The following is a 17,033-nucleotide window of genomic DNA, read 5'->3' on the forward strand; positions in this document are numbered from 1 at the left end:
AGAACGAGCGAAAGAATGAAAGTAACAGATAGAAAGATAGAGAAAGAGAGAGTGGAGGTGATGAGGTAGAAAGAATTACTATAGCAACGTGTCCAGTGTTTGATGTCGGCACAGATGTTCCCTCCTCCCTTGGCCGAAAATGGAACGGTTCACCCAATATTGATATTATTTGGGAAAAAAAACTAAAATGAAAAAACAAAAGGGGGATTAGGAATTATGAAGAATGGGTTCAATTGAAAGAAAAGAAAAGAAGTTTGTTCCGATTCAAAGTTTCGTCCAGAAAGCATCATCTTCCATTCGAAATAGGCTTTCTAAGATCAAATATTGGTGCTTGTTATAATTCTTTTATTTTTTCGGACGGAAGTAACTTTGAAGAAAATGTATAATTTAAAAAAGGTAGAGCGATAGTTACTGTCTCTGTGCTTAATTTCAGACCGAATTTTCATATCTGTTCTAATCATCCATGTTAACTATCGTTATATTTCTATTATAGAATTTAAAACACAGTTCTATATTTAAGAGATGAGGAATTATGCACATTATTTACATTTGACGGATATTTGTCCTCATCTTGTTTGTTAACACAACGTTTCGGCTGATATACCCTCCAGCCTTCATCAGGTGTCTTGGAGAATTTCGAACCCGGGTTCACATTCCTAAGGTAGTTTTCGTTGTTGTTGTTGTTATTATTATTATTATTATTATTATTATTATTATTATTATTATTATTCAGGTCACTGCCTGGAATCAAACTCGGAATCTTGGGGTTAGTAGCCCCCACTCTTAACCCCAAAATAACGAGTTCATTTCCAGGCAGTGACCTAATAATAATAATAATAATAATAATAATAATAATAATAATAACCTCGAAAAATACCTTAGGAATGGGAACCCAGGTTCAAAATTTCCCCAAGACACCTGATGAAGGCTGGAGGGTATATCAGCCGAAACGTTGTGTTAACAACAAACAAGATGAGGACAAATATCTGTCTAATGGAAATAAAGAATTTAAAACACTTGGACGGAATTTACAAAGGAATGTTGTTGTTTAGACATGTTCCTCTCCTAGGCCAACTCTGATTGAACAGACCTGTAATCAAAGACGTTCCTGCAACTCATTTTTTATCTCAACGTTTTTATCATCATCATCATTAATATCAGCGAACTGGTCAAATTGTTACCATGCAGGGCTAAATGCTTAGTGGCATTTCAATCGTCTTTACATTCTGAGTTCCAATTCCGCCAAGGCTGATTTTGCCTTTCGGCCTTTCAGAGTTGATAAAATTGGTACCAGTTGATCACTGGGGTCGATGTGATGAATTTACCTCTTCTCCCAAAAGTACAGGCCTTGTGCCAAAATTTGAAAATTTACTCAAGAAACAGGGAGAAAGTTGGGGCAAAAGAGTACAACAGGGGTGCCCCCCCCCTGCCGGAGCCTCGTGGAGCTTCAGGTGTTTTCGCTCAATAAACACTCACAACGCCTGGTCTGGGAATCGAAACCGCGATCCTCTGACCGCGAGTCCGCTGCCCTTACCACTGGGCCATTGCGCCTCCACACAATATGATTAAGTTGCTGCTATTTCTAGAGGTTGAGCGCTGGAGGAGGTGGGAATTTATTTCTCCTGCTAGTGATATAAACAAGAGTGCATTTTGCACCAACGGCCTATATGAGAGAATCTCTCATGGTAAATACTGCAGTATAGCTTGTTCTAACAGAACATCCATGTTTAAATGGGAATAAATATCACCTCTTGGTATTAATACTGCCTCTGTTACATATATGTTTGCTAATACTGCCTCTGTTACATATATGTTTGCTAATACTGCCTCTGTCTCTAACGTGGCTGCTATCTGAGGACTGAAACAATAGTAATTAAAAGATAAAGATAAAAGATAAAATATATGTAGCTAGCATGCATTCAGAGTCACAGTCTGATTAGAGTTGCAACTAACATTAACTCCAATTAGTCAAAGCAGTGCACCTTGGGGAGAGGTGACCTATTTTCCCTTCACTTTGTCTATACATGTCGAACCAGAATATGATTAACATTTCACTTAGTTAATAGATGTAAAAAAAATGTGCCACTCGCATGAGGAAATTCCAAAGACTAGTACTCTGGAAACAGAAAACTAGGTTTAGTAGTTAGTGCATGGCCTAGAGAGGGGTAGGCATGATATAGGTGGGAAAAGGAAAATTAATTGAGTTAAGAGTATCCCAGTGGAGGTAGTAGGGAACCAGGCAGTTCCAAGGGGCAGAGAAGTCTCTTAGTAGTAGTAGAAATGGGAGAGAAATACTGGTTTCCAATTTTGGCACAAGGCCAACAATTTCGGAGTGGGGAGGGTGAGTCGATTACATCAACCCCAGTACTCAACTGGTATTTATTTTATCGACCTTGAAAGAATGAAAGGCAAAGCTGACTCCGGTAGCATTTGAACTCAGAACGTAAAGACAGACAAAATGTTGCTGAGCATTTTGCCCAACATGATTCTGCCAGATTACCGCCTTCATGTAGAGAAATAATACAGAGCATTTTGGCAGGTTTGAAAATGAGTGAAATGGTGAGGAGCTTTATGTCAAGAAGCATTTCTTTGGATGTGCCCTAAAACAGGCCTTACAAATACAGGATCCTGAAGCTGGTCTGGCCCGTGGTGATGTTTAGTCTGATCCCCTGTTTAATTTTATTTTTAAAAAGTTTGATTATTATTTTGAAATATTCTGCTAGAGGTGCAGGCATTGGTGTGTAGTTAAGAAGCTTGATTTGTAACCACAAGGTTTCTGGTTCAGTCCCTCTGTGTGGCACCTTGAGAAAGTGTCTTCTATTATAGCCCTGGGCCAACCAATGCTTTGTGCGCAAATCTGGTGGACAGAAACTATGTCAAAGCCTGTCATATATATATATATATATGAAAGACTGCGTCAGTCACGAATGCCCATGGGTGTACCTAAGAGGGTCCTCTCTAGGTACAAGTCTGGGCAGAAAGTTGCCTCTCTGGCAAAAGCACAATCTAGGGTTGTTTTTATGGAAGACCAGTAGTCACCCATGCACACTGGCCTCCCCTCTTTGTGCCACTGATGTTATCCAAGAGAAAGGCAAAGGCCGATACAGCTTGGCACTAGTGACGTCGCAGCTCATTTCTACACGGAATGAACTAGGGTAACATGAAATAAAGTGTCTTGCTCAAGAACACAACACATGCAACCCGATCTGGGAATCAAACTCACAACCTCACGATCGTAAGCTCAACACTCTAACCACTGAGCCACACGCCTTCACTATATATATATATATATATATATATATATATATATATATATATATATATATATATATATGTCATGTGACCATGTGGTCAGATGACTGAACAAGCTATCGGATGTTGTTACACATCACTGGTCACAATGCGCTTGTGCTTTGTTTTAGACTTCAAATGACACCACCCTGCTGGCTAGAAGGAGCAGGCCAATGTTCCCTCTGCTGATCAAAAGGGGGACTGGAGCAACATGAAATGAAAGCACACACACACACACACATGCATGCATACATACATATATATGTAGTATGTGTATAATATGTATGGCCGTTGCCAGTACCGCCTGACTGGCCCTTGTGCCGGTGGCACATAAAAGCACCCACTACACTCTCGGAGTGGTTGGCATTAGGAAGGGCATCCAGCTGTAGAAACTCTGCCAAATCAGATTGGAGCCTGGTGTAGCCATCTGGTTCACCAGTCCTCAGTCAAATTGTCCAACCCATGCTAGCATGGAAAGCAGACGTTAAACGATGATGATGATGATGATGATGATATATATATGACTGCCATGAGGCAGGAAAGTATACTAGTCCTTATATATTTAATACTCTATATTTAATACTCAATATCTCATATATTCAATAAGACATTCAATACTTCATTTCATTTTACTATTTATATTATATATTCCATATTCTATATCCCACATTAATTTTATAAGAATATAAATAAAACATAAAAACTCTTTTAAATAATATATTCCTCTATACACGATCATACAAACCCCATTTTTATTTTTTTATTTTTTTTCATATATATATATGTATATATATAAAGCAAATAAGTAACAAGGATGTCCAGTGCATTATGACCGTTTCGAATGGCTCCATTTAATCGATCAATGGAAACATTACATCCAATTTGAAATAAACTGCTCTCTTCGGAAGCAGCTAACCATACAGATTTCCAACATAAAGAATAAACCAGTTTTTAGCACAATTTACATCAGTCCAAAGAGAGCAGTTTATTTCAAATTGTTACGATATGTCCCAGGCCTAAAAATTCAGTCCTGCGGTCAATTTCTTTGACTAAAACCTTTCAAGGTGGTGCCCCAGTATGGTCGCAGTAAAAAAAAAACTGAAACAAATAAAAGATAGATGAATAAAAGACGGGATGGTCATATTTGGAATGTCATTGATCATTTATCTGCTGGATGAAGGCTGTCATGTGCCCAAACAACAATGAGAAGGGATACATTAGATCAATGGTTCCCATCAGTAGTTCCTATTTTATTGAAATGAGTTTTCCCATGAACCCCTTTTAATATGCTTATCCTTATGTATATATATATATATATGAAATTTTGAATTTTGTTCGTGGACCCCCAGTACTATCTTTGTGGACCACCAGGTGTCCGTGGAACCCAGGATGGGAACCACTGCATTAGATAATATAATCATAGGTTATATTTTAGGATGGTGAGCTGGCAGAATTGTTAGAATGCCGGGCGAAATGCTTAGCGATATTTCGTCTGTCATTATGTTCTGAGTTCAAATTCCACCGAGGTCGACTTTGCCTTTCATCTTTATGGGGTCGATTAAATAAGTACCAGTTACACACTGGGGTTCATGCAATCGACTTAATCCCTTTGTCTGTCCTTGTTTGTCCCCTCTATGTTTAGCCCCCTATGTGCAATAAACAAATAAATTTAATCATAGATACTTTATATCTGTATAAAATTTAGGAGGGCCACAGTTGGACTCTTCGATCATAGACTTACTGGAGCAGGATTGACCTGGGGTTTAACAACAACAGTAAGAAAGGACACTTGAGATTACATAGACATAGTATGATTAAGTAACTTGCTTCCTAATTATGCAGTTGGGTTCAGTCCCACAGTGTGGCACTTTGGGCAAGTGTCTTCTACTATAGCCCTAGGCTAAACAAAGCCTTTTGAGTGGAATATGCTCGTTGTCATTGTATGACAAATGTTCTTGATTCAAGAAGCTCACCTGCTTGCTTCAGTAACTCTTGATACACACACATACACAAACAGACACACACACACACACAAACAGACACACACATACATACAAACAGACACACACACACACACACACACACACACACACACACACACAGGGATATACACATGCACAAATAAAGACACATACAATAGGAATACAAAATGGCTGATCATTAGTAAGGAGAGACACACAAAAAGGAAAGAAGAAAGCAAAGGACCACTGATGAGGTCACAGAAGTGTGACGAAAGAACTCTGGCCGAAATACGATTAATACAATATAAAGCTGAAGCAAGTGTACACCAAATATATAGGGAGTGGGTTTTCATTGGCTAAACTGGTAACATGACCATCCCCAAATACAACAATATCTGTTTCAACACACGAATTCACATCAAGAATCTTGCAAAACAAATATATAAATGTGTATATATATATATATATAAATTGTAAATCCAAAAAATAACAGCAAAAATACAAAGGATTCTGCGGTACACGTGTTTCAAGCTTTATATCAGTGTATAATTTACAATACAAAGCTATCTTCAGCCGCAAAAGTATTTCTCTCCCAGGAAATTACATCACATCGGCGTTAAAGGAGGAAGAAAGGTGTGATATAAGAGGTGAAGATCCTTTCAGTATTTTGTGGCATGTGAAAAGACATTTGAGCGAGATGTTGCCAGTGCCACTGGACTGGCCCCTATGCAGGTGACACGTAAAATACACCATTTCGAGCGTGGCCATTGATCGTTACCAATGTCACCTCCCTGGTAATTGTGCCAGTGGCACGTGAAAAGACATTCAAGCAAGATCGTTGCCAGTGCCGATGGACTGGCTCCTGTGCAGGTGACACGTAAAATACACCATTTCGAGCGTGGCCATTGATCGTTACCAATGTTGCCTTCCTGGCACTTGTGCCAGTGGCACGTGAAAAGACATTCAAGCGAGATCGTTGCCAGTGCCGCTGGACTGGCTCCTGTGCAGGTGGCATGTAAAATACACCATTTTGAGCGTGGCCGTTGCCAGTACCGCCTGACTGGCCTTCGTGCCGGTGGCACAAAAAAGCACCCACTACACTCTCGGAGTGGTTGGCGTTAGGAAGGGCATCCAGCTGTAGAAACTCTGCCAAATCAGATTGGAGCCTGGTGTCACCTCCTGGTCTACCAGTCCTTAGTCAAATCGTCCAACCCATGCTAGCATGGAAAGCAGATGTTAAACAACGATATAATTAAGATTCAGTTGAATTAGGTACTTAAATTGAGGCACCTTGCGAGTTCAGTATCGTCCACACAGCTCCAAGTTAAGTGATCAGAATGTAAATATATATATCATCATCATCATCATCGTTTAACGTCCGCTTTCCATGCTAGCATGGGTTGGACGATTTGACTGAGGACTGGTGAAACTGGATGGCAACACCAGGCTCCAGTCTAATTTGGCAGAGTTTCTACAGCTGGATGCCCTTCCTAACGCCAACCACTCAGAGAGTGTAGTGGGTGCTTTTACGTGTCACCCGCACGAAAACGGCCACGCTCGAAATGGTGTCTTTTATGTGCCACCCGCACAAGCCAGTCCAGGGGCACTGGCAACGATCTTACTTGGCATATATATATATATATATATATATATATAAATATATAGTTTTAGAGAAAAGAACCAAAGTTCATGAACTCATTCATGAAAATCCATTGTCACATATAGAAAAATTAATAAGTAAATGCACGACAAATAAGTATAATATAATACAAAGTAAAAATCATAAGAAAAATATAATAAAACGACTACACTAAAACTATATATTTATATATTTTATACTATGAAACTTAATTTGATTTTTGATAAATTGATTTTAATTGAGTTTTTACCTGTAAATTTGGATTTTTATCCTTAATATTATTATTATTATATATATATGTATAATTAATGTAAGCAATGTGTGTCAAAAAGGAAAACTATAAACATCATTAAACATGACTGAAGGTGTTAGAAACGCCTCCGTTGCTAGAAATAAGAACTAAATGCTCTAATACTGCAGTCAAAGCACATAATTGTACACATACATGCTGACAGGGACCATAATCACCCCAAAAACAGTGGTCAAGATATTCCCAGACTGCTCAGTCAGTTTCGGCTTTCGCTGTAGCCTCTTCAGTGGGATCAGGGATCAGCCTGACTCAGCAGTTCTTAGACGATCACTTCCAGCATATATTTCAACGCCATAGAAATCTATGGATGATTTAGCAAATCGCTAATGTGTATACATATAGTTACTCTTTTACTTGTCTCAGTCATTTGACTGTGGCCATGCTGGAGCACCGCCTTTAGTTGAACAAATCGAACCCAGGACTTATTCTTTAGATGCCTAGTACTTATTCTATCGGTCTCTTTTGCCGAACTGCTAAGTTACGGGGATGTAAACGCACCACCATCGGTTGTCAAGCGATGTTGGGGGGACAAACACAGACACACAAACACACACACATGTATATACATATACATATATACGATGGACTTCTTTCAGTTTCCATCTACCAAATCCACTCACAAGGCTTTGGTCAGCCTGAGGCTATAGTAGAAGACACTTGCCCAAGGTGCTACGCAGTGGGACTGAACCCAGAACCATGTGGTTGGTAAGCAAGCTACTTACCACACAGCCACTCCTGCGCCTATAGCCACTCCTGCACCTAGTTAATGTAGGTAGTTAGGGTAAATTCCAGCTGTTTCCTCTTGAAGCACATTTGCTTATTCCGTTATTACAATCCAATATGTAGTCTCAGTTGCTGCTGGATGTTAGTGCAAAATATCTATTAAAACTGAATGTTATGGAAATATTATTTACAAAGTAATTGTATAACAAAACCGGAAGGTGGAGTAACTAATACCCATAAAAATTTCCAGGTCCATGTTTTGTTATATAGGGTAAAGAGCCCCTTTGGTCATGAATGATCATGGAGTTGCATCTTGAAGGTTCCCCTTCAAATATACAAGTCTGGGCAAGGTTGTTCATGGAAGACCAGCAGTCACCCATGCATAGCCAGTCTCCCCTCTTCATGCCACTGATGCTATCCAAAGGAATGGCAAAGGGGCTGATACAGCTTGGCACCAGTGATGTCGCATCCAGCTGTAGAAACTCTGCCAAATCAGATTGGAGCCTGGTGCAGCCATCTGGCTCACCAGTCCCCAGTCAAATCGTCTAACCCATGCTAGCATGGAAAGCGGACGTTAAACGATGATGATGATGATGATGATGATGATATACATTCACGCACACGTGCGTACGCACACACACATTCAATCACAGTATTACTTGTTTCTGCCAGCTGAGTCGACTGGAGCAAAATGAAATGAAGTGTTTTGTTCAAGAACACAACACATCACCCGGTCCTGGTATTGAACTCACATTCTCGCAATCGTGAGTGCAAAACCCTGACGATTACGCACCTTCACACACACACACACACACACACACACATACACACATTAATGTTTGTTTTTATGCTCAGTTATAAACAATTTTACATTAATCTGATGGGTTACTCTGTACTTTTGTAGAGTACAAATTTATTATTCTTAAGCAAAAATGTTGTTGATAGTGACTTCAAAGTTTCAGCCAGCTTAGCCATCGTCTGTCAGCAGACCCAGAATCCTAGGTGCTTTTGTTGTATAATCCCAGGCAGCTCTGATCCAGCAGACCTATGGTCCAATGATTTCCATTTGTGTTGTCCATCATTTATAGATAGATGGATGGATGGATGAATGGGTGGATGGATGGATGGATGGATGGTTGATGGCTGGACGGACGGACGGACAGATGGATAGATGAATGGATGGATGGATGGACAGGTAGATAGACAGACAGATAAACAGATGGACGAATGGATGGATGGATGGATGGACGAAGGGACAGCCAAATAGACAGATAAATAGACAAATGGACAGGTAGATAGATAGATAGATAGATAGATAGATAGATAGATAGATAGAGGATGAGAGAGAAAGAGAGAGAGTAACTGGGTTTAGTTATTTCAAAACAGTAACCAGTACAAGTATGTCTGTGTAGAGTTAGTACAGAATAGAAAATGTGTAAAATCATTTAACATACTTGACATAAAGCTAAGTACCTTTATATTTAACATGTTAGTTTACACTCAAATGTGGAAAAACCTTTGCTGCAATAACTGTTTCCAAAGATAAATTCTGCTGATAGACAATGCATGTTAAAACACCAATCCTGGCTGTGAATGAAGTCATTTAACCTGTAGGACACATGTTTCTGCATCATTACACTTTACCAGGTACAGACTCCAAATCTATCATTCATAGCTTACTAAGAACAGCTGTTCTAATATGTAAAAAAAAGCAAATAATAAATTTGCTGGTGTACGCAAAGCTTTGTCAAGCTGGAATTAATTCATTCAAGGCATATTAAATTGTAATGATTAAAAATAAAACTGTGTGCTTACATATATATTATCATTGCTGCTTAGTGCGACTTTTGTTTATTATTCTTTCTTTTTTTTGGTAGCCAACATATCTTCCAAGGCAGAGTACAAAATATAGCCAAATTCCAAGTATAGAGATGTGTACTAAAGACGATACACCGACATCTGCATTTGATTTTAAAGCTGAAACTAAATTTGTGTCACATCCCAATGAAGTCAAGTTACCAGAAAAGGTAAGTGTGTGTATATACATACATACAGACAGATAGATGGATGTGTATATACATGTGTGTGTATATATATATATATCATCATCATCATTATCATCGTTTAACGTCCGCTTTCCATGCTAGCATGGGTTGGACGACTTGACTGAGGACTGGTGAAACCGGATGGCAACACCAGGCTCCAATCTAAATTTGGCAGAGTTTCTACAGCTGGATGCCCTTATTAATGCCAACCACTCAGAGAGTGTAGTAGGTGCTTTTACGTGTCACCTGCACGAAGGCCAGTCAGGCGATACTGGCAACGGCCACGCTCGAAATGGTGTCTTTTATGTGCCACCCGCACAAGCCAGTCCAGGGGCACTGGCAACGATCTCGCTCGAAAATCCTATGGAAGCCAGTCAGGCGGTACTGGCAACGGCCACGCTCAAAATGGTGCATCTTATGTGCCACCCGCACAAGAGCCAGTCCTTCATCATCATCATCATCATCGTTTAACGTCCGCTTTCCATGCTAGCATGGGTTGGACGATTTGACTGAGGACTGGTGAAACCGGATGGCAACACCAGGCTCCAGTCTGATTTGGCAGAGTTTCTACAGCTGGATGCCCTTCCTAACGCCAACCACTCAGAGAGTGTAGTGGGTGCTTTTACGTGTCACCCGCACGAAAACGGCCACGCTCGAAATGGTGTCTTTTATGTGCCACCCGCACAAGCCAGTCCAGGGGCACTGGCAACGATCTCGCTCGAAAATCCTACAGGAGCCAGTCAGGCGGTACTGGCAACGGCCACGCTCAAAATGGTGCATCTCATGTGCCACTCTCACAAGAACCAGTCCAGGGGCACTGGCAACGATCTTACTTGGCTTGCCGGGTCTTCTCACGCACAGCACATTTCCAAAGGTCTCGGTCCGTAGTCATCGCCTCGGTGAGGCCCAATGTACGAAGGTCTTGCCTCACCACCTCAGCCCAGGTCTTCCTGGGCCTACCTCTTCCACGGGTTCCCTCAACTGTTAGGGTGTGGCACTTTTTCACGCAGCTATCCTCCTCCATTCTCACCACATGTCCATACCAGCGCAATCGTCTCTCTTGCACGCCACAACTGATGCTTCTAATGTTCAGCTTTTCTCTCAAGATACTTACACTCTGACGGGTATTCACATTGACATTACACATCCAACGGAGCATACTGGCTTCATTCCTTGCGAGCTTACGTATGTCCTCAGCAGTTACAGCCCATGTTTCACTGCCATGTAGCATTGTTGTTCATACGCATGCGTCATACAGTCTGCCTTTTACTCTGAGTGAGAGTCCCTTTGTCGCCAGCAGGGGTAAGAGCTCTCTAAACTTTGCCCAGGCTATTCTTATTCTAGCAGCTACACTTTCAGCGCACCCACCCCCACTACTAACTTGGTCGCCCAGATAGCGGAAGCTATCGACTACCTCTAGTTTTTCACCCTGGAATGAGATAGAAGTTGTTTCCTGTTTGTTTACAGTCTTTATTGCACATGAACATCTGCCACAAACAAAAACTAACTTGCTAGTTAACCTGCCTTTGATGTTGCTGCACCTCTTATGTGTCCATAGCTTGCACCGGGTACATCTTATAGAGTTACTACCTACTCCTTTTCTACATACTGAGCAGGGCCATCTACCTGAAGGGGTTTGTATTTCATCTACCTTCCTACTTATTAGGATTTTGGTTTTAGCTAGGTTGACTCTAAGGCCCTTCAATTCTAGACCTTGCTTCCACACCTGAAACTTCTCCTCTAGTTCTGATAGTGACTCCGCAATTAGGGCAAGGTCATCAGCATAGAGGAGCTCCCAGGGGCAACCTGTCTTGAACTCCTCTGTGATTGCCTGGAGGACTATGATAAATAAGAGGGGGCTGAGGACGGAACCTTGGTGGACCCCTACCTCTACCCGGAATTCATTGCTGTACTCATTTCCAACCCTCACCTTACTGGCAGCATCTCTGTACATGGCTTGCACAGCTCCCACTAACCATTCTTCTATCCCAAGTTTCCTCATTGACCACCAGATAAGGGATCGGGGGACCCTGTCAAAGGCTTTCTCCATGTCAACGAAAGCCAGGTACAGAGGTTTATCCTTAGCTAGGTATTTCTCCTGCAACTGTCTCACTAGAAATAAGGCATCAGTAGTGCTTTTACCTGGCACGAACCCAAACTGCATCTCATCTAAATTGATTCGCACCCTAATTAGTTGGGCTATGACCCTCTCTGTAACTTTCATAACCTGATCTAACAGCTTGATGCCTCTGTAATTATTTGTATCTAAAGCGTCACCTTTACCTTTGTAGCAGTTGACTATGATGCTGCTACACCAGTCATTGGGTATGACTCCTTCGTGTATCACCTGGTTCGTAATACGGGTGACTAGGCTATAGCCAACACTGCCAGATATTTTGAGCATCTCTGCAGTGATTCCTGATGGGAGTGATTCCTGATGGGTGGGAATAGAAATTTCCCTGATGAATCTTTTTACACACTGGCTTCTTGATAAAATTCTTGTAAAAGAGTTTTATCCCCTTTTTGAATTTATTAATCAAATATATATATATATATATATATATATATATATATATATATATATATATATGTATATATATATTGTACAAATTTGGGCCATTTATTGTAATATATACACATCAGATATATGATGTGTATATATTACAATGAATGGACAGCAAGAAAAATATAGAACATAGGACTGCTTTGGTTGCCTGTTTCTTGAAGGACAAAAAAAAGAAACATCGGAATAGCAGCTCTTTCAGAAACCAAATTAGCAGACTAATCAGGAAGTTGATGGTGGATACACTTTTTTCTGGATAAGCCTCAGGAAGTAAAAAAAGAGGCAGGTATTGGGTTTGCTGCAGACAGATGTGACTCTAGGTCATTCTACCAGAATTTAAAGGGTGTTTTTGGACCTGTGTCTGGCAGCTCAACTCCCATACCTTCAACTGAGGGTAATCTTCTGACAGATAAAAAGGAGATCATGAAGCGCTGGGTAGAGCACTTTTCAAATGTTCGGAATATGGTCTCAATTGATGATGAAGAACTGATCATCAACCTACCACAAAAGCCTATCCTTGAAGAACTGTCATTTGCTCCATTAAAAATGCTGAAATTAAAAAAAGCCATAAAAAGCTCAGGAATGGAAAGTCATCTGGGAACAATGGCATATCAGCCGAGATATATAGGTGTGGTAGCAGTCTCCTGCTGAACAAGCTATGTAAATTTTTCTCCTTAATCTGGGAATCAGGATCAGTCCCACAGGAATTCAAAGACGCTTCTATTGTCCATCTTTATATGCACAAAGGTAACAAATGTGAATGTGACAACCATAGAGGTTATCTCCCTTTCTCTGTGTTGCTGGGAAGATGTTTGGAAGGGTTATCTTAGACTAAATTATTCCGTTGCCAGCTTAGTGTTGCCTGAATCTCAGTGTGGGTTTGGGGCTGGTAGAGGCACAGTGGATATGATTAAAACAGTACTCAATACAAGTGCAAAATAGAAGACATATAAGAATATTTAATACACCCAACATTGTTTAAATGTTTTTTTAATTGCTTTTTAACTTTTATTTATTATCCTTGTTTTTTAATTGTAGCCTGTATCTCTTGAAAGAAAGTTTCACGGCTACAGTAAGCCACCAAATTTCCGTATATACACCCCAGCAAGTCCGCTGGTAGAACTAAATGAACCTCTAGTTGGCATAGGCTTTCCGAATTTATTTCGAGCCCAGGAACTACAGTATCCCAATGATAAACATCAGCCGTCTGTTTCCCGAACATTCTCTGGTGAAAATATCATTTTAAATCAACATGGTGTTATAATGGATATGAAACACCCCAAAAAATATTACAAATCTCTTGGCTATCCAGCAGCACCAGGAAAGGTAAGTTATCTAAATTCATTACATTCAGTCTTTCAAATTCTATGCTGTTTAATTCCAGAAAATGTCTTTGACTCTTTTGATACCAATCTACCTGAGACTACTTCTGCTTCTATGATGGTGACAAAGGGTCTCTTGCTTAGAGTGAAAGGGAGACTGTATGATGCCTGTGTGCAAACAGTCATGCTACACAGCAGTGAAACATGGGCTGTGACTGCCGAGGACGTGTGTAGGCTTGTAAGAAATGAAGCTAGTATGCTTCACTGGATGTGTAATGTCAATGTGCATGCACGACAGAGTGTAAGCATCCTGAGAGAAAAGTTGGACATAAGAAGCATCAGGTGTGGTGTGCAAGGGTGACGACTGCGTTGGGATGGTCATGTGATGTGTATGGATGAGGACAGCTGCGTAAAGAAGAGCTGATCTCTAACTGTGAAGGGAGCCTGTAGAAGAGGTAGACCCAGGAAGACAGGGGATGAGATGGTGAAGCATGATCTTTGAATGTTGGACTTCACGGAGGCAATGGCAAGCGGCCAAGACCTTCAGTAATATGCCATGCTTGAGAAGACCCATCAAGCCAAGTGAGATTGTAGTCATGGCCGATGCCAGTGTCACATAACTATTTACGCATTCAAATTTCCCTCAAATATATTTCGATTGGTCTTAAAATAATCAATCAATTAATTATTTATTTATATTGTTTTCATAACTGCAGCATGCGTACTTTCGAAAGAAAGAGAAGAAACGTAGTAAAAGACTAACAGCTCGAAATGTCCAAACACTCGCATCTGGAACTGGCAAGAAAGCCTTTGATGTAATGAAGTTGAAAACTAAAACAGTAAAAATTCAAGAGGAAGCGAAGGTAAGAACAACTAAACTTTATTCTGAACGCTTGCATGTCTGTCTGTGTCAGTGTTGGTGTAGCTGCACAAGTGCAGGGGTGGCTGTGTAGATGCAAGTGCAGTAAGGAGTTTAGAAGCTTTCTTCCCAACCACACGGTCTTGAGTTCAATCTTACTGCCTGGTATCTTGGGAAAAATCTTCTGCCACAGCCCTGGGCCAGGTTGACGAAAACTTTGTGAGTGGATTTGGCAGATGGAAACTGAAAGACGTCAGTCCATTGCATGTATGTGTGTGTGTGTGTGTATGAAAGTATGTAAATAAATGACTGTTAATAAAAGCCAGGGTGCATTACATTCTGTTACTTGATAAATGAAAAACTGTATTGTAAATTCACAAACGACAAAAAAACAAAGAAAAAAAACAAAGTATAACACATATTGAGTACACAAACAGACAGAAGACAGACACTGAAGATCCCTAATTCTATATGATGATGGTGACGACGATGATGATGGTGAGTGTTCACTTGAGACCAAGGAAAGCCACATCTGACCATTGCCCATGCAAAATGTCTGTGAAGCCTACAATGGGTTCATTAGGTTAAGTTTTATTTGTGAAATACAGTTGCTTTGAATTTGCTTCAGAAAGAGGTCTATGCTTGTGATGGTTAGTTGGGGTTAACCTAACAAAAACCAAAATCTTAGTAAGTAAGAAAGTGGACAAATCACATATCTCCTCAGGTAGATGGCTCTGTTCGATCTGTAGAAAAGGCATAGGTAGAAACTCTATAAGATGTACCCAGTGTAAGCTGTGGACACATAAGAGGTGCAGCAATATCAGAGGAAGGTTAACAATGAAAATAGTTTATGCATGGGTGCAAAGTGCACAGGCACAATAAACGCTAAAAAATATACAGAAAATAGACTCCATTCAATGCCAATGGGGAAAGCTAGAAGGGGGTAGACCCAGGAAGACATGGGAGAAGATGGTGAAGCAGGATCATCAAACATTGGGCTTCACAGAAATGATGACAAGTCACTAAGACCTTTGGCAAGACACCATGCTTAAGAAGACCCATCAAGGTGGCTGATGCCAGTGGCGCATAAAAAGCACCTTTCAAAGGTTGAACCTGATGGAGGTGATAAGTAATCGAGACGTTTGGCAATATACTGTGCTTGAGAAGACTGGTCGAGCCAAATGAAAACATAACCATAGTCATGTCATGTAACTGTCACCTATGCTGGTGACATGGTGACATGTAAAAAGCAGCCATTACATTCTTGGAGTGGTTGGCATTAGGAAGAGCATCCAGCTGTAGAAACCATTCCCAAATCAGATTGGAACCTGGTGCAGCTCTCCAGTTTACCAGTTTCTGTCAAACCATTTAACCCATGCTAGCATGGAAAATAGATACTAAATTATGATTATTATCATTATTATTATTATTATTATTATTATTATTATTATTAAGGATTCATTTCTGATGTTTAGGCATATAATGCATGTTTCTGTTGAGGAGAAACAGTAAGTGGAAGAAGCTAATAGTTCAGATGTCTTGTAATATTGAGATACATAGATTCATAGATAGACAGACATACCGACCGACAGACAGACAGACAGACAGGCAGACAGACAGGCAGACAGACAGGCAGACAGATAGATGGATGGGTGGATGGATGGATGGATGGATGGATGGTTGGATGGATAGACAGACTGATAGACAGACTGATAGATAGACAGATAGACAGACAGACAAACAGACAGACAGACAAACAGACAGACAAACAGACAGACAGACAGACAGACAGATAGATAGATAGATAGACAGACAGATGGATGGATGGATAGACAGACAGACAGATAGATATATAGACAAATAAATAGATAGATAGATAGATAGATAGATAGATAGATAGATAGAAAAAAAAGATGGATAGTTAGAGATACAAACAGAGAGAGAGAGAGAGAGAGAGAGAGAGAGAGAGAGAGAGAGATGCTAACTGGATAAGGTTATGTAAAAAAAAAGTAATCAGTACAATCATATAGGGTTTGTAGAGAACAGAAGAAAGATGTACCAGAATATTCAATACAACACAATTTCATTGTTTTTCCCTACAGCCACAATTGGAAGTTATCCCCAAAAGACTCCGCAGGTACAGTAAGAATCTAAGTTTCCGAACATCAGCTAAGGAGCAAGTTGTAGTTCCCCAGTCAGCAACTGAATTCAGTAAAGAACTCCAAGATGCACTTCGCATGGTAAGATATACTCTTTTTATTCTTTTACTCTTTTACTCGTTTCAGTCATTTGACTGTGGCCATGCTGGAGCACCGCCTTT

At 40.4% G+C, this 17,033-nt stretch overlaps 1 protein-coding gene across 2 annotated transcripts in view; it reads left to right on the forward strand.

Moving 5' to 3' along the window:
* The first annotated feature begins 57 nt into the window (after positions 1 to 57).
* The window catches only part of LOC106872670 (uncharacterized), a 64,390-nt gene continuing 47,414 nt past the window's right edge, over positions 58 to 17,033 (forward strand). The window contains exons 1-5 of one of the 2 annotated variants that reach the window (XR_008266538.2): positions 58 to 396; positions 9,802 to 9,951; positions 13,571 to 13,858; positions 14,571 to 14,717; positions 16,816 to 16,953. Coding sequence is in view for 1 of the 2 variants with exons in the window: in XM_014919779.3 (XP_014775265.2) it covers positions 379 to 396; positions 9,802 to 9,951; positions 13,571 to 13,858; positions 14,571 to 14,717; positions 16,816 to 16,953 (741 nt within the window). In the remaining variant the exon portion in view is untranslated. The remainder of the gene's footprint in view (positions 397 to 9,801; positions 9,952 to 13,570; positions 13,859 to 14,570; positions 14,718 to 16,815; positions 16,954 to 17,033) is intronic. The other variant, XM_014919779.3, reaches the window with a different exon arrangement.

This window comes from Octopus bimaculoides, chromosome 22, assembly GCF_046866305.1.
Source record: "Octopus bimaculoides isolate indiv1 chromosome 22, ASM4686630v1, whole genome shotgun sequence".
NCBI classification, from domain to species: domain Eukaryota; kingdom Metazoa; phylum Mollusca; class Cephalopoda; order Octopoda; family Octopodidae; genus Octopus; species Octopus bimaculoides.